General features: G+C 42.5%; 1 protein-coding gene across 2 annotated transcripts; it reads left to right on the top strand.

Moving 5' to 3' along the window:
• Nucleotides 1–1,393: 1,393 nt before the first annotated feature.
• On the top strand, nucleotides 1,394–22,700 carry LOC139475857 (solute carrier organic anion transporter family member 2A1-like). Of its 2 annotated transcripts, none has more exons than XM_071259070.1 (10): nucleotides 1,394–1,582; nucleotides 7,193–7,958; nucleotides 9,326–9,412; nucleotides 12,094–12,267; nucleotides 14,618–14,782; nucleotides 15,257–15,449; nucleotides 15,750–15,927; nucleotides 17,154–17,314; nucleotides 18,900–18,964; nucleotides 20,630–22,700. In XM_071259070.1, exons 2-10 carry the CDS (start codon nucleotides 7,223–7,225, stop codon nucleotides 20,899–20,901), a joined length of 2,031 nt encoding a protein of 676 aa, XP_071115171.1. In that variant the 5' UTR covers nucleotides 1,394–1,582; nucleotides 7,193–7,222; the 3' UTR covers nucleotides 20,902–22,700. The 2 variants fall into 2 exon arrangements, with proteins under 2 accessions (XP_071115171.1, XP_071115177.1); XM_071259076.1 differs by lacking the exon at nucleotides 1,394–1,582 and adding an exon at nucleotides 1,912–1,965.
• Nucleotides 22,701–22,846: the final 146 nt, after the last annotated feature.

Here is a 22,846-nt window from a genome sequence, read left to right as displayed (position 1 = left end):
TGTATTTGATACGGGTATGATAGTTGTGTTCTGGACGTATCAACATTGCAATGTTTCGGCCACTGTTTTCATCCTAGTAACGTATTAACACGTTTGCAATTGTTTAGTCAAATCCAATTTTGAAGTGTATACTTTCGTTTGCCCGGCAATTTGCCCAAAATTGTAACCCAGTTTGTTCTTAACCTACATGGCGTTTACAGCATTTTATGTTTTTTAGAGTCTCTGTATTGCTATTCCATGTATTCTGTGGTCGCAATAATATCATTAAAATCCCTGTGTGGGAGGATTAGACCTGCAATGTTCCTGAGCCTGTAACTGATCATTAAGCGTAATAGTATGTAAATAAGACAAGTCAATGGAAGGTGATACGTCTGCAGGTAATGGATACTATCTAAATAATAACACGACACAGATTCCATTCACAACGCAGTACTTATTGACATAACAGTGTTAACTGTTTAAGAAGTCTTATAGTCGTAATTCCTACCATGTGTTATCGAAAACCATGCCAGATTGCGAGACGATAAGTGTGAATTACCGTGAGTTACTGTGATCTGTGACATTCACAGACCAGCGCGTTCGTGCGTCATTCAACACTGTGATCCTTTTCGGAGTTGGAAGGCACTGTTCGCTTTACGTGAATAATGCGATCACTGTTGGGTCAATAGTGTTTACAGTTGTCGAATGTTGTCTATGGTACTCATTTTACGGTGTCTGAGCTTCAACAAAACACTGACTACAAGTGGTAGGTTAACGGGCCTGCTTCTAATGCGATGACACAGCTCAACAGATAGGTAACAACTGGTTATATGAAACCGGTTTGGGTGAATCTACGCCGGGCGTAAAAATTATCGTATTGTAGGATCTCAAACCGGTTTGAAAACTGTACCACCAAAACGGGATTTCAAGGTGATAGGTGAAGGATGACGGGCTGAGACGCCTCAGGTGTGTTTGAGCGCACGTTCGAAACAAACAGAAACACTTTCGGATCAATGGTTACAGGTATATCTCGTATAAAATTTAGTGTTTTACACATGTATGGTTCATATTAATTTAGGTCATGGTATTTTGGTAATATAAACAATATCTGGATAATTAACACTTTTTAAATTAACCAATGAAAGTTGTTTTGGCTTATGACAAAAACAATCGAAATGTGTTGACATAGCTTTGAATAATCCATTTGAGAAAAAAAACATGTTTAGCGGATATTGTAATATTTTTATCTTTGTTAAACTTGCAAAGTAAAACGTAGAAGGCTCTTTAAGAAAAATACCTGCGTTTCATCCAACCAAGACTGTTACATAGCCAGGGGCTTAAACCCGGTTACATGAGGTTACGTGAAATGTTTGTGTGCCACGGAAGGAGAGAGCGCCAAAACGCAACAAGGACACCCACCCATACACGATCCCAGTTGTGGGTTAACGTGAACAGGAAATACTAGCCCCGTATCACCTCAAATGGATGTCAAATATCACCACACTCGATCTCAAGGGAACATCATACATAATTAAGTAAACGTACTAATCATTCTCATGACTAGGACCGTTCGTGCGAGAGGGCTGTTTCTCTGACGTTACGGGTAAGTGGTTGCGATGTTGATATTTTGACAGGTGTAGCTCTGTGATCGGACACTGTGTGTGTCTATAGCAGTCGCTGATGGTCGCTGACATACATTTCATGACTGCGAGTGTAATCGACATAATTATATATCCAGCCTGGCATTTATACTGTGTGTCAGTGTACAACTGACTGTGACACACATACCGTACCAATCACATTAACCATAAACACAACGATAGACAGGTGCGATGCGGTTTCATAACACCGAGATGGCTTGTTGCATACAGTTGAACCTCGCGGCTACGGACGATTGTTTGACATTACGGGGTATACTGCTTACATGGAATTCGGAAACTACAGTCGGTCGGAATATAAGGCTCACGGATTTACACGAACAGCTGGGTAGGTCAGTTGGTGTGAACTAACTTCTGCATGGAGTATTGTATGTTATCAGATTTCACTCACTGTCATTCCGTATTAGCAACTGTGTACATATCGGGGCTTAAATATTATGCGCATACTGACATCCGCGATTTGCTTATTGCCCGTGTGTATGTCAATACTGGCTTGTGTATTTCACATGACCATTTCATGGCTAAGATTTACAGCATGCTTTATGGTGTGTTATATATAAGTGCTTGATGATAATTATATTGGTTATGCCAATTCATCGCTACGATTTACAATGTGCATATGTTCATTGCCAAAATTTACAACGCGCTAAACAAACATACTCGCGTTGTATCGAAGACGTGTTTTGTTTGTTTAACGCCGCACTCAGCAATATTCCAGCTATATAACGGCGGTCTGTAAATAATCGAGTCTTGACCAGACAATCCAGTGATTGACATTATGAGCACCGATCAACGCAATTGGGATACGATGACATGCATCAACCAAGTCAAGTCAACCAACCAAGCTATATGACGGCGGTCTGTAAATAATCGAGTCTGGACTAGACAATCCAGTGATTGACATTCTGAGCACCGATCCACGCAATTCGGATACGATGACATGCATCAACCAAGTCAGCGAGCCTGACCACTCGATCCCGTTAGTCGCCTCTTACGACAAGCATGGGTTGCTACCCAGGATTTTCACGGGACCCGAAGTGAAGCAGATTATTTACCACCTGTGTGAAACCCAAGAGCATGTAAACAGGGGATATGAACCCACGATCGTAGGTTTCTGACTCGCCTTGAGGATACAGCGAATTAGGCTACTGGGCCTCCCGTGCTCCAAATTACTTACGTCAGTGACAACAACGGATGGTGAGCAGTGCACGTGGAGGGCGTGCAGACTGGCTGTTGCATAGCTTCGTCGCTCAACCACCTGACAGAAGTCGGCACGTACGGGTGGCCCAGTCGTCTAAGGCACCGCGATTCGCTGTGCAGAGTTGCGTCCCTTGGGCACGCCAGAAACCAGTGATTGTGGGTTCTAATTTTGTTCGCCCGTATTATGTTTCTAGGTTTGTCAGCACCATACACGTGCTCGTGGGTTTCACCCAAGTGGTAAACGTCTGATACCTGCATCACTTCGGACTTTCCTCCCACATTAAGCTGACACGCCGCGATATAACTGGAATACTGTTAAAAGCGGCGTTAAACCCAACTCACACACGTTTGAGATCTGCATCACTTCGGGCTTTCTTCAAACATAGCATTTACTCACCGTGATGTAACTGGAATACTGTTAAAGCAGCGTTAAACCCAACTCACTTACACTCACCTGACTAAATGTTAGCGTGAGAATTACAGGTTGTGTATTAGTAGTGAAGTGATTGTTATCAATGTCGGTGAACACGTACAATGCACTGTTAAATAGGAAACAGATAACAGTCAATGTAAGGCCAGATAACAAAGTATTGTCGTTTCTCGTGTCAGTTTTTCCAAACTGACAAGGGGGCACGGGTGGCGCAGTCGTCTAAAGCGCCGCGATTCGCTGTGCAGAGTTGCGTCCCTTGGACACGCCAGAAACCTATGATTGTGGGTTCGAATCCCGGTTCGCCTCAATTATGTTTCTAGGTCTGTCAGCACCATACCCGTGCTCGTGGGTTTCACCGAAGTGGTAAACGTCTGAGACCTACATCACTTCGGGCTTTCCTCCCACATTAAGCTGACACGCCGCGATATAACTGGAATACTGTTAAAAGCGGCGTTAAACCCAACTCACTCACTCACTCACTCACTCCAAACTGACAATGGATACATGTTTTAAATTTTATTTATTTAGTAGGTTACGGATCTATTACAATAAACATGATCTTTATGTTCCTCATGACATACTTTGTCACCTCTTGTGACTCCATAGCGAAAGGGACACGCTATAAATCATGTGAAAAAAGTCGGAGTCGGGTGCAAAAAAATAATTAGATTTTAGGGGTGGACCGGTCCGGGCAAGAGAACCATAAACTTATTTTAACATTTGATGTACTTGAGGAAAGTTGCACAAAGTCTAAACTGTATTTGTTCTGTCACCTTTCAGTGGAATTGTTCCGGGGGTGCGTGTAAAACAGAGCAAGTTTCCTCAATTCGTTCTGATTATGATCCTTGTCTCAGCATGCTAACTGTCACGGCTGCGTCACTTTGGGCGTTTCTGTCTTTCAAAACTCACACGCTGTTTGGGGCACGGGTGTTTCTAGACTTTTAATTTTGATAGAAACAAATTAGTCAATTGAAATTAAAAAGGTTTATTGGTTTATTTCTTGTTTAACGCCGCACTCAGCCATATTCCAGCTATATGACGGCGGTCTGTAAATTATCGAGTCTGGACCAGATAATCCAGTGATTGATATCATGAGCATCGATCCACGCAATTGGGATCGGTGACATGCATCAACCAAGTCAGCGAGCCTGACCACCCGATCCCGTTAATCGACAAACATAGTCGCCTTTTACAGCCTTTTGAAGACTTATTCTACCCTGGATCTCCACGGATCTGAAATTGAAAAGGAGCCCCATTGAGAGGGGAGATTTAGATGAGGAAAATCTAAACTTGCTTCATTTAGGACATTGCATTACAGAAAGGGCTGGGCGGAAGGGAAAATAATATGGTTCAGGGACTGCGAGATAGACTAGGGTGGTCTCTCGTCTCAGGCCCCGCTTTTATCTGTGCAGAGTTGCGTCCCTTTGGCACACCAGAAACCTATAATCCCGGTTCTCCCCGTTTATATTTCAAGGTTTGTCGTGCCGTTGCCCTGCATCTCCCCCCCCCCCCCCCCCCCCACACACACACACAGTAAGTTGACACGCCGTGACATAACTGGAACAATGTTAAAACGTTGAACACAAAACAATCACTCACTCACTACACGCTGTGATATTACTTAAATAGTCTACAAATCGGCGTTAAAATCAACAAATTCAGACATTAAGCGATGTATTGCATCAACTGCCCAGTGACGTCACACAAATGCATACGTGTGAATGTAACGATAAAATACCGAGTGAATGAGTAAGTTTTGTACTCCCGCTTTCAGTAGCATTTCATCAATATCACGGGACCCACGGAGACCCGAGTTGGAATTGGCCATCAGGAACCCATGCTTGTCGTAAGAGGCATCTAATGGGATCGGCTGGTCAGGTTCCCTGACTTGGTTGATGCATGTCATCGTATCCCCATTGAGCAGATCAATCACTGGATTCTCTGTTCGAGAGTCGATTATTTACAGACATCCGTAGTATGGCTGGAATGTAGCTCGCGGCATTAAACAAACAAATACGATCACCGGCCCGATCCAACAATAGACTTCACACATTGTCCTCCTGTCATATTGAAGACCGAATCTGTGTTTTGGGCGTGGCGATCCATAGGGGTTATCACGCGAGTGTGTTTGGGGATGCTAAATATCCTGCATTAGGAATAAACATTGTATTTAGCGAACCTTGGCGAGCAAAATACATAGTGTTTATTCCTAATACAGGATATTTACCATCCCCAAACACACAAGCGTGATAACCTCTTTATCATATAATGTCATTCTTTAATTCTGTGCTTTAAAATCGCTTTCCCTCTCTCACAAACGTTACCGAAATATTGCGAGTTTTCCTGGAATGGGCGCATTAATATTTAATACGTCACAGGGTAAGTGTTGTGTCAGTCGGACAGTGACAGTAGCCAATATAGTTCCAACTGATATCTGTTTCTTATACAGTGGCGAAGCAACATATACGTAAAACAACAGTTGTTTTTAATTGCCTTTAGCGGCAATTCATCGGTCTGTCCGGTAGAGTAACTGCCCTTTGTCAAAGGGAAGCTACTCTAACCCTAGTCTATGAGAAGCCACGGTCAGACGTTGTTGACAGTCGGTCTGTCCTGTTATAACCTTAAGAAGTGTAGTCAGATGTACACACAACGACTAAACGAAACAAGGTAACAATTCAAACATATTTCGGCAATATCCAACTACTTTAATTTGTGGAGAAGGTTTTAAGCCGCAGAGGTCTAGACACAAGCACAGATATGGCTACTCATCCCGTTTGGCTAGGCCTCGTGCCCTCGCAAAATTGTTTCGAAATTTATATCTCCAAAGTTGCCCAAACTTATAAAATGCCTTAGCTACGTCACAGTTAGACACTGATTTTCAGTATATTGGACTGTTCTTTTCATAATGATAGCAATTATCCATGTAGTTTATCCAGATTCCCGATGGTTAATTCTGACTCGATCGCCAAATGACGAGGGCGACACCATGTTTGTTTATAAACAGCGAAAGTAGTCCTACTTGACCTTTGATATTTGCATCTCTATCCGCATATGACCCCAACGGATATCGTTTTTATCCGTTGGCTTTATCCTGTCGAGAAACCTACCCATTATATGATAAATCGCTTTACCTTCTAGGATTCCTCCAGGCCCAAGCTCTGAAAGAAATACCCGTGTGGGGAGTCCTGGGCCCACTTGCACAAAACGATCTTAGCGCTAAGACTATTGTAAGCCTATGTTAAAGTATGGGAGTTAAGATCATCTTAGCGCTAAGACTATTGTAAGCCTATGTTAAAGTATGGGAGTTAAGATCATCTTAGCGCTAAGACTATTGTAAGCCTATGTTAAAGTATGGGAGTTAAGCTCATCTTAGCACTAAGACTAGTGTAAGCATATGTTAAAGTATGGGAGTTAAGATCATCTTAGCGCTAAGATCGCTTTGTGCAAGTGGGCCCTGGTTACAGTCGGTCTCCGGGAAGTTATGCTTGTCGTAAGAGGCGACTTACTGGTTATCAGGCTCGCTGACTTTGTTATTTACGTGTCATCCTATCTTTGAGACGACGGAGTAGCCCACCGAATGCTCGGGTTCGATTCCCACATGGGTACAATCTCCCCCGCCGTCATATTGCTGGAATATTGTTACAAGCGGCGTATACTCCCTCACTCATCGTATCCTGCGGCCTGGCACTTTGCTCAGTCAATTACATTTCAATCTGCATGCACAAAGCGATCTCAGCGCTCCGACTACCTTAAGTCTATGATAAAGTGTGGGCGAGACGGAAGTAAAACCGAGCCCAGACTCGATTATGACAGGCCGAGATCATATATTACTGAGTGCGGCTCTAAAATTAAATAAATAAACAAATGAAAGACATGTATGATGTTAAATGCATATTAAGCATAATACTGTATTTGTGTTTTCCAGGTGCAATATTGATACGTGTATACTCCCAACATGGAACTAGAGGAAACAGACGCCAAAGGTTCCATGCTCATGCTCCCTGATAGTTCTCTGAAACGAGGCTGGCGGAAACAGAAGGACGGAAGGGAGACAACCGCAGATGACACAAAATGTGGGATTGGAGTTTGCACACCAAATTGTATTCAATGTTGCGGCTCAATGGCTGCTTTTACCGCAGTTTACAGTTTTTCAGGACTGCTCACGACTGCCTTGCAAGTCTATATATCCTCCCAAATCACAGCCCTTGAGCGTCATTTTGGCTTCAGCAGCTCCGTCAGTGGTTTTCTCATAAGTTGTAATGAGATAGGATTCGTGTTGGTCACTGTCGTTATGAGTTATTTCATTCGGAGACTGCACATCCCCCGATTGTTGTCCCTGACAACGTTGTGCTACGGCATTGCGGGTTTGATTTGCGTTATACCATTTATTTTAACACGCGATTTAATAGATCCTTCAAGTGACTCAAACATCACGTCTGTCTTTCAAACTGGACCACTGTGTCATCTGGAGGTCACCGTTGCCCCTGTGTCTCCGGCAAATTCAACGGGGAAAGCCGAGTGCAGCGATACCAAGTTCTCGTATGTACAGGACGAGACGATGAAGAAGATCTCCATTGCTCTCTTCGCCCTGGGAATGCTTATCCAAGGTGTCAGTAAAGCCCCGAGGGCTCCGGGGCTCACGACGTACGTTGATGATAATGTTCCGAAAACCAAAACAGCCATGTACATGGGTAAGATGATTTGACCCTAGATATAGTATTTCATAATTATGTTTCTCCATGCATATGTGCCCTGAATGTTTAACGACCATTAATGTCATCAGGTGGTTGCCCTCGAGTAGTCTTGAAGGACTGCACCTTGAAGGACTGCACCCTGAAGGACTGCACCCTGAAGGGCTGCATCTTGAAGGACTGCATCTTGAAGGACTGCACCTTGAAGGACTGCACCCCGAAGGACTGCATCCTGAACTACTTGATCCTGAAGGGCTGCATCTTGAAGGACTGCACACTGAATGACTGCATCCTGAAGTACTTGATCCTGAAGGACTGTATCTTGAAGGACTGCATCTTGAAGGACTGCACCGTGAAGGTCTGCATCTTGAAGGACTGCATCCTAAAGGACTATATCCTGAAGTTCTGAATCTTGAAGGACTGCATCTTGAAGGACTGCACCCTGAAGGACTGCATCTTGAAGGACTGCACCTTGAAGGACTGCACCCCGAAGGACTGCATCCTGAAGTACTTGATCCTGAAGGGCTGCATCTTGAAGGACTGCACCCTGAAGGACTGCATCTTGAAGGACTGCACCTTGAAGGACTGCACCCCGAAGGACTGCATCCTGAAGTACTTGATCCTGAAAGACTGTATCTTGAAGGACTGCATCTTGAAGGACTGAATCCTAAAGGACTGCACCCTGGAGGACCTATTCTGAAGGACTGCATCTTGAAGGACTGCACCCTGAAGGGCTGCATCTTGAAGGACTGCATCCCGAAGTACTGCATCTTGAAGGACTGCACCGTTAAGGACTGCATCTTGAAGGACTGCATCCTAAAGGACTGCATCTTGAAGGACTGCACCCTGTATGACTGCATCCCGAAGGACTGCATCCTGAAGTACTGCATCTTGAAGGACTGCATCTTGAAGGACTGCACCGTGAAGGACTGCATCTTGAAGGACTGCATCCTAAAGGACTGCACCCTGGAGGACTGCACCCTGAAGGACTGCATCTTGAAGGACTGCATCCTGAAGGACTGCACCCTGAAGGACTGCATCCTGAACTACTGCATCTTTAAGGACTGCACCCTGACGGACTGTGCCCTGAATGACTGCACCCTGAAGGACAGCACCCGAAAGACTGCACATTAAGACTGCATCTTGAAGGACTGCACCCTGAAGGACTGCACCCTGGAGAACTGCATCCTGAAGAACTGCACGCTGCACCGTATCAAGAACGTTTATTGTCACGACATGATGTTACCATAAGGGTTATGCTTTACTGATTGCTTGACACTGAAGATATTCAGACATCAATTAACTTTCTATGTCAGATATTGTATGAGACTGACAACGGCAATATATGTTCTGACATTGTGTGACAGGTTTCATCATGGGGACTTCAATCTGTGCCATGGCCATAGCCTTCGGTGTCGGAGGAGTCTTCAGCAAGATGTTCATCACATTACAAGGTGAGTTGCATGTCGATCAATAATGAGGCTAGTCACATAATCCTCTCTTTAACGGGGAATCGTGTGTCCATCCGTAAAGAGGCTAGTCACATAATCCTCTCTTTAACGGGGAGTCGTGTGCCCATCCATTAGAGGCTAGTCACATAATCCTCTCTTTAACGAGGAGTCGTGTGCCCATCCATTTAGAGGCTAGTCACATAATTCTCTCTTTAACGGGGAGTCGTGTGCCCATCCATTAGAGGCTAGTCACATAATCCTCTCTTTAACGAGGAGTCGTGTGCCCATCCATTTAGAGGCTAGTCACATAATTCTCTCTTTAACGGGGAGTCGTGTGCCCATTTATTAGAGGCTAGTCACACAATCCTCTCTTTAACGGGGAGTCGTGTGCCCATCCATTTAGAGGATAGTCACATAATTATCTCTTTAACGGGGAGTCGTGTGCCCATTTATTAGAGGCTAGTCACACAATCCTCTCTTTAACGGGGAGTCGTGTGCCCATCCGTAAAGAAGCTAGTCACATAATCCTCTCTTTAACGGGGAGTCGTGTGCCCATCCATTAGAGGCTAGTCACATAATCCTCTCTTTAACGGGTAGTCATGTGCCCATCCATTCAGAGGCTAGTCACATAAGCCTCTCTTTAACGGGTAGTCAGACAGTCACTCATACACTGCACCCACTACCTAACACTACACTACCTAACACTACACTACAAACCACTCTAAATCTAAATAAGGCTCTTACTCTAGAAGCAATCCTAAACCCACTAAATAAAATAGAAAAATTCAAAGCCTTAGGCGCATACTTAATCAAAACAGGACTAATCAATCGCATTTAAAACCCCAATAAACTACCAAAACCAAACCACATAATCAAACTAACAAACTTCCATACTCAGCTCCCTTAGTTCGCCCCCAAACCCTCTTGGCATTTTTTCCAAATCTCAAAATTTCCTAAATGGCCTGGCCAGGCCCGTGTGCGAAATACGCTGCAGTCGGAAAGCGCACGTAAAATCTCCAATATAAGTAAGTAAGTAAGGTAGTCAGTTGTCCACGCGTAAAGAGGCAGGTCACATTATCCGCATAATAGGGATATGAAATAAAAATCAACCATTGACACCCTGATCATTCTGGCACTGTGCATTCCTTACCAGAACAGAAATGTCCTCTCTATGAAACAAGCAGTTGACAATTTGGTTAAATGTTATGATTCAACCAGCCATACATTTTTGATTCCTGCAGGATTCGCAGTTTAAATTACTTTCGCCCAGTATAAGTCGGTATGCCTAAAGAACCCAGTATTCTTCTTCCGGTAAAACCTTGGTCATGTGATCATATACTTAGAGGGGATTGAAATGTCCATCCATTCAGAGGGGAGTCAAGTGTCCGTCCCTTTAATGGGAGTAAATAGATTTATCTTTTTCAAACGTTCTCAATTTAGAGGTTAGTGACATGGTAAGTGAAACGTTTATCATCGTTAAGTCAACTGTACCATTAGAAAGTGAAGGTCACATCTGAAAGGAACAATACCAGCAATATGCTTTATCTAAAATATTTAAGACATGCTTGTGATATAGTCGGAATGGTACAATCGACTCTGCTTTTAGCAGAGAATGCTTAATTTTGGAAAGGGTTTTTACGTTTTTATTTACAGAAGCACTGTCAACATTATACACATAAAGATCCTTTGTGACTTTTTAATGGAATTGAGCGAGGACGATTATGAGGTCAAAGCTCAGTTTTTGTTGGTGAAAAGTTGAAATTTGTGTTATCACAAACAAAATGGACACGGGTATCCCTGTCGTCGCAATTTTTTTGCAAAGTGCGTCCCTTTTGCGTGCAAGCAGCCGTATGATCGTATGTTGGAATCCCAAATTCGCCCTGATTATGTATCAAGGTTTATCAGCACACGACTGCGTCACTTCTAGTATTCCTCCTTCATCAAGCCAACACTCTGATGTGACTGAAATACTGTTAAAACGGCTCACTTGCTCACATACAATGTAACATTGCTGAACATGCACGGAACTAAACGTTAGGGATCATGACATACTTTTATATGCCGTACTCTTTAAAAAAAACCTCAGTCTTCACGACAAAAATATATCCCGAAAAATATCATTTTTTTTTCGTTCACTATAGTTGAACAGGAATTCCTTTGCTATCTGTTGTGACTCAAATACATGCAGTTAATGTCGGATCTTGGTCAAAAGTATACTTCTGTAGTCATACTGTCATACATTTCTGTCATACTATCATTGGGGGCACGGGTGGCCAAGTCGTCTAGGACGCCTGAATTCGCTGTGCCGAGTTGCGTCCCTTGGACTCATGCTCATGGGTTTCATGGCTCAAGTGCTAAACGAGACCTGCATCACTTCAGGCTCTCTTCCCACATTAAGCTGACACGCTGTGATATAACGGGAATACTGTTAAAAGCAAATCCACCTCACTCACTCACTCACTCACGACTCATTATTACATACCGAACTCACATTAATTCTTATAATCGTTGTTCCTGAAGTTTGAAAATGACACACGTTTTAACAAATATGCTGAGGCTATTGGCAGAACCAATCATACGGAGCCTGATGTTCATTAAGCCAGAATTAACCATGCTTAATCTCTGTGGAAACGAGGAAGTCGCTATTTTTTTCAAGTGTATCGATAGAAATATTTCTCTCCCAGCAACGAACATAACTCCGACGCATCCTCGGTGGCTCGGGGCATGGTGGCTGGGATTCCTGGTGTTCGGGATGCTGTCAATCATCTTCTCCTTCCCCATCATGTGTTTCCCCCGACGGATGAGGTCAGCTGAAGACAGGGCGGGAACTCAGGGCAAGACACCCATTAAAGTCACAGGTAGCGTTTGTTTTCTATTTCGCTAATGCGTGTAAATTATGAAATGCAATTTCATTGTCATTAGGTGTTTAATTAAATACATAATTCCCGCTGACATGGTCCCGACATGGGTAAAACTAACTGATAAAGTGAAGACTCTCTGAAAAGAGTTGCTTTCCTTTCAATGTTAACCCTGCCTTCATGGTGCGCTACCGCACGTAAATTTAATTACGAAGACAATTACTAGGGAGTGGACGATGTATTAGTTTTATTATTATTTTAGTTTCATGTATGTATTATTCTTTAGTTACACTGCATAAACTGTAATCTCCCAAACAAGTAAGAGATAAGTCTTTGAAAGGCATTTAGAAGTAATACTCATAAGGAAGAGAATTTATGGATGGCATAATAAAAAAATTGACATCCATAAATTCTCTTCATTAGGTTCAGAGATATTTTAATAAAGTATACATTCTCTCTCTAACATTATCTTTTAACCTGTTAATCGCAAACAACAGTGGAAAGTTACAATGATATAAAATACGTGATATTCACTGGAGAGAACGTCTGTTACTTGGTGTTGCCCAGATCACATTTACTCCAATGCTAAAAACTACAAGCAACAGCCATAAAATTAGCATTTGCTCGGATAACTGATATGACTGAATGAGAGACAGACATCAGAGGTCTATTTGGTGGTTGATATAAAATTTTCTTATGGTTTCATTTTGTATCTTCTCGTGAACATTTTTATATAACAGCAAACTTTTACGATATTATTAATCGATAAACAATGAAAAAAACGTGGATCATGTCGTACCTTCAAATTATGCCTGATTAGGGTGGTGAGGGATTGGACAGGTATGAGATGATTAAAAACATTAAAGACTGTATCGAAATACAGAGGGTCCGGTTTAGAGAAGGTTGCAAACTAGACAGGTCAGAGGTGAAGCCAAACCATTACTCGTTGTTGGAACAGAGAGATGCTGGTTAAGACCGGTTATGTCAGCTTAGATATAAGAAGTTCTTCTCTTGATCTCTTCATGGTCATACAATCAGACTTTTCCAAGGCCACTGTATCTTTGAACAGTGACTAGTGAGCTAGTAGTTATTGTATAACACTGCTTTCGGGAATTTCAGCTACATGCTTGTCTTTGTCTGTTTGTTTTTTAACGCCGAGACACCCAGCAGACGGTGTTATGTTGGTTGGTTTGTTGTTTAACGCCGCAATATTCCAGCTTTATGACGGCGGTCTGTAAATAATCGAGTCAGGACTAGACAATCCAGTGATTGATATCATGTGCATCGATCCATGCAATTGGGATCGATGACATGCATCAACCAAGTCAGCGAGCCTGACCACCCGATCCCGATAGTCGTGTCTCAGCCAGACAAAACAGTTATTGATATTACAACATCACACGCCGTCGGGGTAAGATGACACGCAATAAAGCTAACCTGACCACACGATCCATTTAGTTGCCTCGTTCAACAAACGTGTTCCTGGGGACCAATTGTCATCCTGAGTCCTGAGGCTGCAACGTTATCAGCACGGGTGATGCTGTGATACTGATATGCAAATAGAACCCAGGGCCCTGTTCCACAAAGCTATCTTAGCATTACAGTTGCCGTAAGGCTAGCTAAGTTGTCTTATCTTCATAGAGGAACCTGGGATCGCTTTGTGTAACTTATGTACCGCCTCCCCGGTCTAGTGGTAGAGCGGCTGGCCGGAGAGCGGAAGGTTCGGGGTTCGATCCGCGGCCGTGTCATACCAATAGACTTTAAAAGATGGTACCTGTTGTTACCCTGTCTGGCGCTTGGCATTAAGGGGCTTAAACAAGGACTGGTCGGCTCGGAGTCAGTATTCTGTTTCTCAATGGGGAAATCATGTTAAACTGCGGCATGGTATGTCAGTGGGGAAGCACTATAAATTGGCACCAGTCCGGACTAGTACAAGCACACACACACACACACACACATGCACGTCGCTGAATAAGTACATTGATCTTGGACGCGACGTTAAACCCCTTTTCACCCCACCTTACCTTGTGTAACTTGCGCTGGGCCCCGTTGCGCAAAGATATCGTAGGGTTAAGATCATCGTAAATGTATGTTATGGAATGTGCGTTATAATATCCATAATGCTGAGATCGAGTTGTGGAACGTACCTCTAGTCTTTGTACTTGGGCACTGACCGCTAGATTATGCAATCATCTTTTATATGGGATACAACGTACAAAGAACCAGCTATTTGATGTTTCGTCATTTGGACTTGCGCTCACACCATCGAACTCTCTGTTTCGACCCGTTTTATGACGCTTTTCTAAAGTTGTATACTGTCTCTCTCATGCACTCACTCGCAACATTGTAGGCTTCCTGGGCGCTCTGGTTCGACTCGTTAGCAACCCTATCTACTTCCCCATCGTCATGGGTAACTGCGTTACCCTCTTCAGCATCGGCGGGATGATGGCCTTCATCCCCAAATACATGGAGACACAGTTCACGTTGCCAGCCTGGAAGTCAAACATGATCATTGGTAAGTCGCATGCCAGGAACCTTGAAAATTGTTTGAATATTATACAAACGATATCGTAGCGTTGTCACAGGCATATGAAATCTGAAAAGAAACTCGTTTGACTAATAGATTCGCGCCTATTGCGATCTCTTGGTGCTGTTTACAAAACATCCTTAGTGCTACGACTGTCGTAAGCCTATGTGAAGTTATGGGAGTTACTATCACCTTAGCGCTAAGGCCGCTTCGAACAACGGCATCCTCATCTTCCCGAGGCAAGAGAGTTAACTGATTTTAAAAGTGGAAACTGGACTTGTATAGTCAGTTAACTCTCTTGCCTCGGGAAGATGCGGCATCCTGGTCTGCCATCGTTATGTGCAAGCTGGTGGAGTTCACCAAAGTGTTAAACGTCACAACCTGCTGTTTGCTGTCTACATTTTTGCTATTGAGAAACGTCACTTTTCTAGTCTTATACATGTTCATCTGTTTAATTTACAGGTGGTTTAAGCATAGTTACGAACTGTGCGGGAACAATCATTGGCGGGATTGTGACATCAAAGATGAAGTTATCTCCCTTGACTTGTCTGAAGGTGACAGTGGGAATTATCTTCTTCTCCCTTGTAATACAAACATCGATGAACTTCCTAGGTTGCGAGAATCCCGTCATTAGCAAAGGAGAGATGACCCGTCGGTAAGTTTATTCTTGTATCATATGTGTTTAAACAGATTCCACTACCGGTACGCGACGCTAGGTTGGTTGGTTTGGTGTATAACGCCGCACTCAGTAATATTCCAGCTATATAACTACAATGTGAAAATCTCAACAAATCATAAAATATTCCCTCTCATAACTTCCATGTAGCACCTTTGCCACTGAAATCCCACACGACAAAACCTTTAAAGTCGTTATATTTATTATTTTACCTTGAAAATTCAATTGAAATTTCACCAAGAAAAATAATAAAATAACCTTAAGTTTTCATATTTTCAGGAACACTACAATGTACATTGGTACACACAATTCAACGTCGTTTTCGATGACACCCCCTAATGGATGTAACAGTGACTGTGGCTGCACAAACACCATCTATTTCCCTATGTGTGGCGCCGACGGTGTCAACTACTTCTCACCCTGCCACGCCGGCTGCAGCGACTTCAGCATCAATCATGTAAAACATCTTCAGGTTCATCATGTTCATGGAGCCTATGGATGAAATATACCTAGTTTGAAAAACACAAACTTGTAGCATTGTTGGGCTGTTTCAAACTGACGCTCTCGCAAATGTATTGATGACCTCAAACGCAACCTATCTTCGCCACAAGCGGTATTACGAAGTCGCCTTCACATGGGGAATCCTATGTAAGATCAACCCGTGAAGATCCGGCTCAGAATAGGTCTTCAGCAACCTATGCTTGTCGTTAGAGGCAACTAACGGGATCGGGTGTTCAGGCTTGCTGACTTGGTTGATGCATGTCATCGTATATCAATTGCGTGGATCGATGCTCATGATGTCAATCACTGGATTGTGTGATCCAGACATGATTATTTGTTTACACGCTGCCTGATTAGCTGAAATATTGCTGAGTACGGCGTTAAACAAACAAACAAACATTGAGGGACTAAACTATGGATGTTGGCAATCAAAACATGTTTGATTGAAATAATTGCAAACAGGTACCAATACCCAATACAGTAGTCAAGGCCAGAAATGAGACCCGGACAGTGGACCATGCAGATATTGAGTGTGGTGGAATGATGTTTAACGTCGCGTTCAAGATTATTGCTCAAATATAGCGACGTGTATGCACGTGTGTGTGTGTGTGTGTGTGTGTGTGTGTGTGCGTGTGTGTGTGTGTGCACGTTTGATGCTGCTTATAGTAGTCTGGCTTCACTGAGATACCATGCACACCACTCAGACACATTATACTGACTGCAAGCCGTCACTTCCCAGTTTTATCCATCATTGGCATGCACCAGGCGGGGTAACAACAAGTCAATTTCTTAACGTTCTATGACGTTGGGTTTCACCAAACGTCTCAAACACGTGTCACTTCGGGTGTTCTTACCACACTAAACCTACACCCCATGATATACACTGCCGGGCTAAAGAAAGTATACACCTATGTTCGATGGTGGTTAAAAATGAAACAAACAGGAAGTGTTTTCATAACGTTTGTACTTTTTGGTTACATCCAATTGTCAAATGTATACTTTTGCCAAGTAACGTTTTGATAACGTTTGTAATTTTTAGCCCGAAACCAATTTTCAAGTGTATACTTTCTTTTGATAGCAAGTTTACATGTACGTGAGAAACCGTTAAACCCAACTCCTTCACTACTATGCAGTAGTATTTAATAACCGTATGGACGTCACACTTCTATTTTCCCCGTGTAGACCTACTCCAACTGCTCATGCGTGGGCGGAAGTATGAAAACAGCGACACCTGGACTGTGTACTCCGGAATGCCCTATGTTCTACGCCTTCGCTGCAGTGACAGTGGTTGGGGGATTTATCATGACAATGGCGGCGATGCCAGTTCTTATTGCTGTCATAAGGTACGTACACACACGTGGGATGCATATTTGAAGACGCAAAGTATTGTAAGAAATATATTTTTAAATAGTTTACAAAACTTCATAATTTAATCAAAAAAGTTTTGTAAGTCATGATCCTTGCTTCTTAATTACATATACCATTGATTTAAAAAGTCTCAATGAATAAATGTATTTGAAGAATATTTTTGAATATAACAAAGCGGAAAGCCCTTTAAGCGTTATCAACTTTACTGAACCAAAAGTTTGGGATCATGAATATATATATATTTTATTTATTTTTTTTTTTGGGGGGGGGGGGGGGGGGGGGGGGGAGAGAGAATAGAGAATAGTTTATGAAATTGTGTTCTCTGTCTACATTATAATAAAATGTCCCAAAATTCTTCATGATCCCTAACCAAATTATCTTAACTGGGGTAAACGCAAACATTTGCATACCGAGTGTAGGTTCCACGAACCGACTGAAACCCCCGTCAAAGTTCGACATACCCGGTTTTGGATGTTATCCATTTCAGTTAGCTGTTTTCAGAGTTCCTAGACTTCGTAGCAGGGGCGCTGGTTTCGTGTGTATACATACGATTCCGCCTTTCTTGCAATCGGGATTTTCACTATTATGTGTGACATGAGTAAATACATAAATTTTCGTTTTTGTGTTTGTTTGTTTGCCGTTTGACGCCGTGCTCAACAATATTCCTGCTATATGACAGCGGTCTGTAATCAGGTCTGGACCAGATAATCCAGTGATTGACATGATGGTCATCGATCAACGCAATTGTGATACGAAGACATGCATCAATCCAGTCAGCGAGCCTGACCAGCCGATCCCGTTAGTCGCATCTTACGGGGGCACGGGTGGCCCAGTCGTCTAAGGCGCCGCGATTCGCTGTGCAGAGTTGCGTCCCTTGGGCACGCCAGAAACCTATGATTGTGGGTTCGAATCCCCGTTCGCCCCGATTATGTTTCTAGGTTTGTCAGCACTATACCCGTGCTGGTGGGTTTCACCGAAGTGGTAAACGTCTGAGACCTGCATCACTTCGGGCTTTCCTCCCACATTGAACTGACACGCCGTGATATAACTGGAATACTGTTAAAACTCACTCACTCACTAGTCGCATCTTACGACAAGCATGGGATCTAAAGATCCATTCTAACCCGCCTTGTATTCATGGGTTATATATTTTCGTAGTTACCAATGCAGTGATTTTAGTAACATTGAAATTAACTGAATTCCATTTGGGCTGACCATTTGATATTTGTCATGGAAGGGCTGGGATTTTTTGTTGACCTGGGATTGATCTGTTACCGAACATTCTGGAGAAACATACAAAATTGCATTGTCCTCAGGATTTGCAAGAAAATATATTCTTGTGACAAACTGGGTGTACTGAAACAAAATGTGTTGTGAATCCCAAACAACTGGTCGGCTGTTCCTTTCAGAGAAAAGAAAATAATGTATGTCTCGCGGCACCGACTGAAAAAGAATTCTGTCTCAAAAAAATAAATCACACCGATACCCCATCACCAGAATATTGAAGGGTCGGTCCCTAATACAAGGTATTAATTCCTGTATATGTGTTGCTGATTGTAGAAGTGTCAGTGAGGAAGACAAGCCGGTTGCTGTAGGTTTGGGTGGATTTTTATATACGCTTTTAGGTGAGTACATTGCAATCATCGTAACATTTGTTTGTTTGTTTGTTGTTTAACGCCACACTCAGCACTTTTCCAGCTTTATGACGGCGGTCTGTAAAACAATCGAGTCTGAACCAGACAATCCAGTGATTGACATCATGAGCATCGATCCACGCAATTGGGATCAATGACATGTATCGACCAAGTCAGCGAGCCTGACCACCCGATCCCGTTAGTCGCCTTTTACGACATGCATAGTCGCCTTTTACAGCAAGAATGGGATGTTGAAGACCTATTCTACCCCGTAATCAATCATCGTAACAATCAACTCTTCTATACGTCTTGTGAACGAATGGTGTCTTTGTAATAGCCGTTTCTAGAAGCCTTGATTATCACAACTGTGGTATCAAGCGGACAACGTGGTTTAAAGTTGGTACTTAAGGTACTACTGTTGGCATGAAGATGTAGTCTACCAGTCGTGAACTAGTTGTAGTGTGCTATCACCAGGGCCCCGTTCCACAAAGCGATCGTAACTACAGTCAATCTTAGAGACTTACGTCGATTTTAAAATTGTCTTGGCTAAAGTTTACAACCGTTCCGCAAAGCGATTTTAGGGCGATTGTAACTTTACAAGTTCTTAAGTAGACGATCTTAACAAAGATCGGAATCATCAGCTATGAAGATACGAAAATGTCCCTAAGAGTGGCCTCCCCTGGTCATGTTTAGCAGACGACGCATTTCCTTGCCCACCATCTTTGTTGTTATGGTAATATTTAAGATCGATTTTAGCAATCCTAAAGTTGGTCCGAAACAACTTAGCATTTTGATCTTAACTTACAACTCTCTTAGTTAAGATTGCTTTGTGGAACGGGCGGCTGATCGTAACAAAAATTTAAGATCGCATACTTACAGAGTTACGATCAACTAAGATTGCTTTGTGGAACGGGGCCCAGATCAATGCACTTCACTTTTTGTCGAATGTAAATTTTGTTCAGTTGAATTCCTGTTGCCAACGAAACAACTTACGTACTAGCGGAACCCATCTTCAAACGTCACATTTCTTTTGAAGGGTCGAAATGTTACCGTGTGTAACAGAGATCACTATAAATGGAATGGATATGTGAAGAACAACAACGTGCGCCTAAAATATGAAGATTGTAACCTTTCTTTGGTGCACCGAAGGCGCCGCAAATCAATAGCTAAATTTGACCGAGTCTTGCTAAATTTCGATGCAAGTCGGCTCAAGTCTCATATTTGTACTGCTTTGTATTGTGCTTGTCATCATTCGCCCTTGCGGGTTTCATCAAAGTATTAAACGTCCAGGATTTGCACCATTTCGGAATTTCGTTCCACGTCAAAACTCGCTGTCCAGAGTCGCGAACCCTATGATTGTGGGTTCGAAACCCTGTTGGCATCGATTATGTTTCCAGGTTTGTCAGCACCATACCGTGCTCGTGGGTTTCAACAAAGTGGAAAGTCTGACAGAGATCTGCATCACTTGGGGCTTTCCTCCTACACTAAGTTGACACGCCGTGATATAACTGGAATACTGTTCAAAGCGGCGTTAAACACATCTCACTCACTCACTCCAACATCAAGCTCACAGGCAATGATATAGCGGCAATAATGTTAAGAACGGTGTTAATCCAACTTACTCACTTACACTCTTTTATCACTTCTTCTCTTTAGGCTTCCTACCAGGGCCGATATTGTTCGGTTGGTTGATTGACAAAGCCTGCCTTCACTGGAATTCCGGATGTGGGGGGAAAGGCGCATGCGCACTATACGACATAGAGTTGTTCCGGTACCTGGTGATGGGCATACCGTCCGTGGCTCGGGTCTTGACTCTGCTCTTGTACACGTTTGCTCTGTGCATGGCGCTAAGGCCGGACTCAAGATACCGAAAATATGAGAAGGAGCAAGGCACAAAGGAAGAAAAAATGAAAATGAAACCGATATAGAAATTTAACACCATTCTTAACCTGTTCCATGTCTTCATTCCAGAAAGAAGCATTGCTTCTTGCTAAACTCAGTTGGATATGCCACCGTTATTGTTAGTTTAAAAAAGCATATGTGACTTGTCAGATGGAAGACATCATCAAATATCTCGGGATGTGTCATGAAAATCTCACATTGATAAGAATCCTCGAATATTTTAACTGTTCACTACGGAAAGGGAATGATACAGTGATACGTTTCCAAAGACAACTTAGTGGAAAATTAGTTTTATTAATTACAAATCCCCATACGGTCTCTTCAGGTAATGGGCTTGGACAAATATATTGGGTTTTGGGGTTGCCTGGTGGTTAAGTCGCTTTCTCTCCAAACAGAAGTTCCTGGTTCGATTTACCGCACGGACGGATACTGTGCGTGAAGTTAATCCTTGGTGAAATTTATCATTGGTGTTCGCACGGTGATAGCTGACAATATCAGCGTACACCATTCTCACGTACACACAAATAGTGTAGTTCTACCTCAGTGTCCGGGAGAGAACACCTTGAAGGGCAAGTCGAAAGAGCCAAGCAATCGTTTGCGGACATACAGTGAAAACTATCATTTTGGTAAATTCTGAGGCAAAAATATTTTATTCCAGGATTTCGGAAACATATTTTTGAAACTCCAAGCTCCCCTACTTCATCCTGCGTAGCCAGTTTCACCTTCCTGTTGCTCATGACATGTTCACTAACACAAAGCTACAAACACAATCTCATTAAAATCAGATCTTTATTCTCGCTACTGCTAAACAAAGATCTGAGGACGTCCCTGTATGGTCACGTCAGAACAAACTTTCATCCGACCAGTCAGAGCGTCGCTTACCAGATCATGAAATGAAGTGATTTCTAATCTAAACACTCGAAAACTTTAACACGGGGTATTCCGAACGATATTTACGGTCTTAACGACTGAATCCATACAATCTAGACCACATATTAGCCTTTTCAGATTGTTCTTTTGTTCAGATTCCAAATTTTAAACAGAGAATTTGTCAAAATATGTTTCGAAGCGTAGTCGCCAGTTTGAAATAAGTATGGTCAAACACGAGAAAGCTGCCTTCTGATTGGCTGCTGTCGACTTCTTGTTAGTCATTCCATTGGTCGGTGAAAGTTCACGCAAGGTCGGTCTGACGTGCCCCGTAATGGGATGTTCTCAGATCTTTGTTTAGCGGTAAGATCTGAGTAACTAAGATATGATTTTAATGAGATTGCTACAAACGTAAATAAGGCCCCATCTTTAAAATGCTTATTTGCTATTACACCAACATATGCATTACAGTATTTCCACATTCCAATATTCAAATTATATTACTGCAGACAAATGACCAAATGACTGTATTATTAGATAAACGTTTTCTGTAGATCATACAAAGGAATCCATGATGGTGTGATCACCTCGGAACTCCGGGAGTTCATTGTGACTTCTTCGGATTGTTGCACCATGTAAGATCTTATGAGATTTCAAACGTGTCTTGCTCAATTATGTTATTTATTGTCAATAATAAACAGTTCAATTATAATTCTATATTTTTGACGAAAATATTTTTCATAAGCGCACTTTAACATGTTAATTCATCAGTTAACCTATTTGATATGACAACCTGTGAAATACTGTCCATTTTAATAAGTAATAAACCAATTTATGTGCCTTCATGGGAGACATATTTTATGAATGACAACTTGTGAAATAGGATGCTTTGTATGTATATTTTTATAGTTTGCTGTTCACATAACGCTTTTTTCATATTTTTAGCCCGGTGGGCCAAATAAACTGATACAAAATAACATGTTTTAATTTTTCCTCACACACGTGGAACCACACATAAGTGAATTTATATAAACACATTGTCCACAGATTGTTATGTGTGTAAGTAGTATGAACATGATTTTGCGTGTTTGTTTGTTGCTTAAG

The sequence above is a fragment of the Haliotis cracherodii genome, unplaced genomic scaffold, assembly GCF_022045235.1.
Source record: "Haliotis cracherodii isolate W230 unplaced genomic scaffold, xgHalCrac1.p SCAF_1, whole genome shotgun sequence".
Lineage (NCBI taxonomy): Eukaryota > Metazoa > Mollusca > Gastropoda > Lepetellida > Haliotidae > Haliotis > Haliotis cracherodii.
The sequence above is the reverse complement of the archived record's forward strand: the minus strand, read 5'-3'. Positions and strand labels throughout refer to the sequence as shown.

What these genes read in the sequence shown, in the direction of transcription:
- LOC139475857 (XM_071259070.1), top strand. Translation starts at nt 7,223, where the DNA reads ATGGAACTAGAGGAAACAGACGCCAAAGGTTCCATGCTCATGCTCCCT. An exon ending in GACACCCATTAAAGTCACAG is followed by an intron (nt 12,268 to 14,617) that starts GTAGCGTTTGTT and finishes GCAACATTGTAG; the next exon opens with GCTTCCTGGGCGCTCTGGTT. An exon ending in GAAGTCAAACATGATCATTG is followed by an intron (nt 14,783 to 15,256) that starts GTAAGTCGCATG and finishes TTTAATTTACAG; the next exon opens with GTGGTTTAAGCATAGTTACG.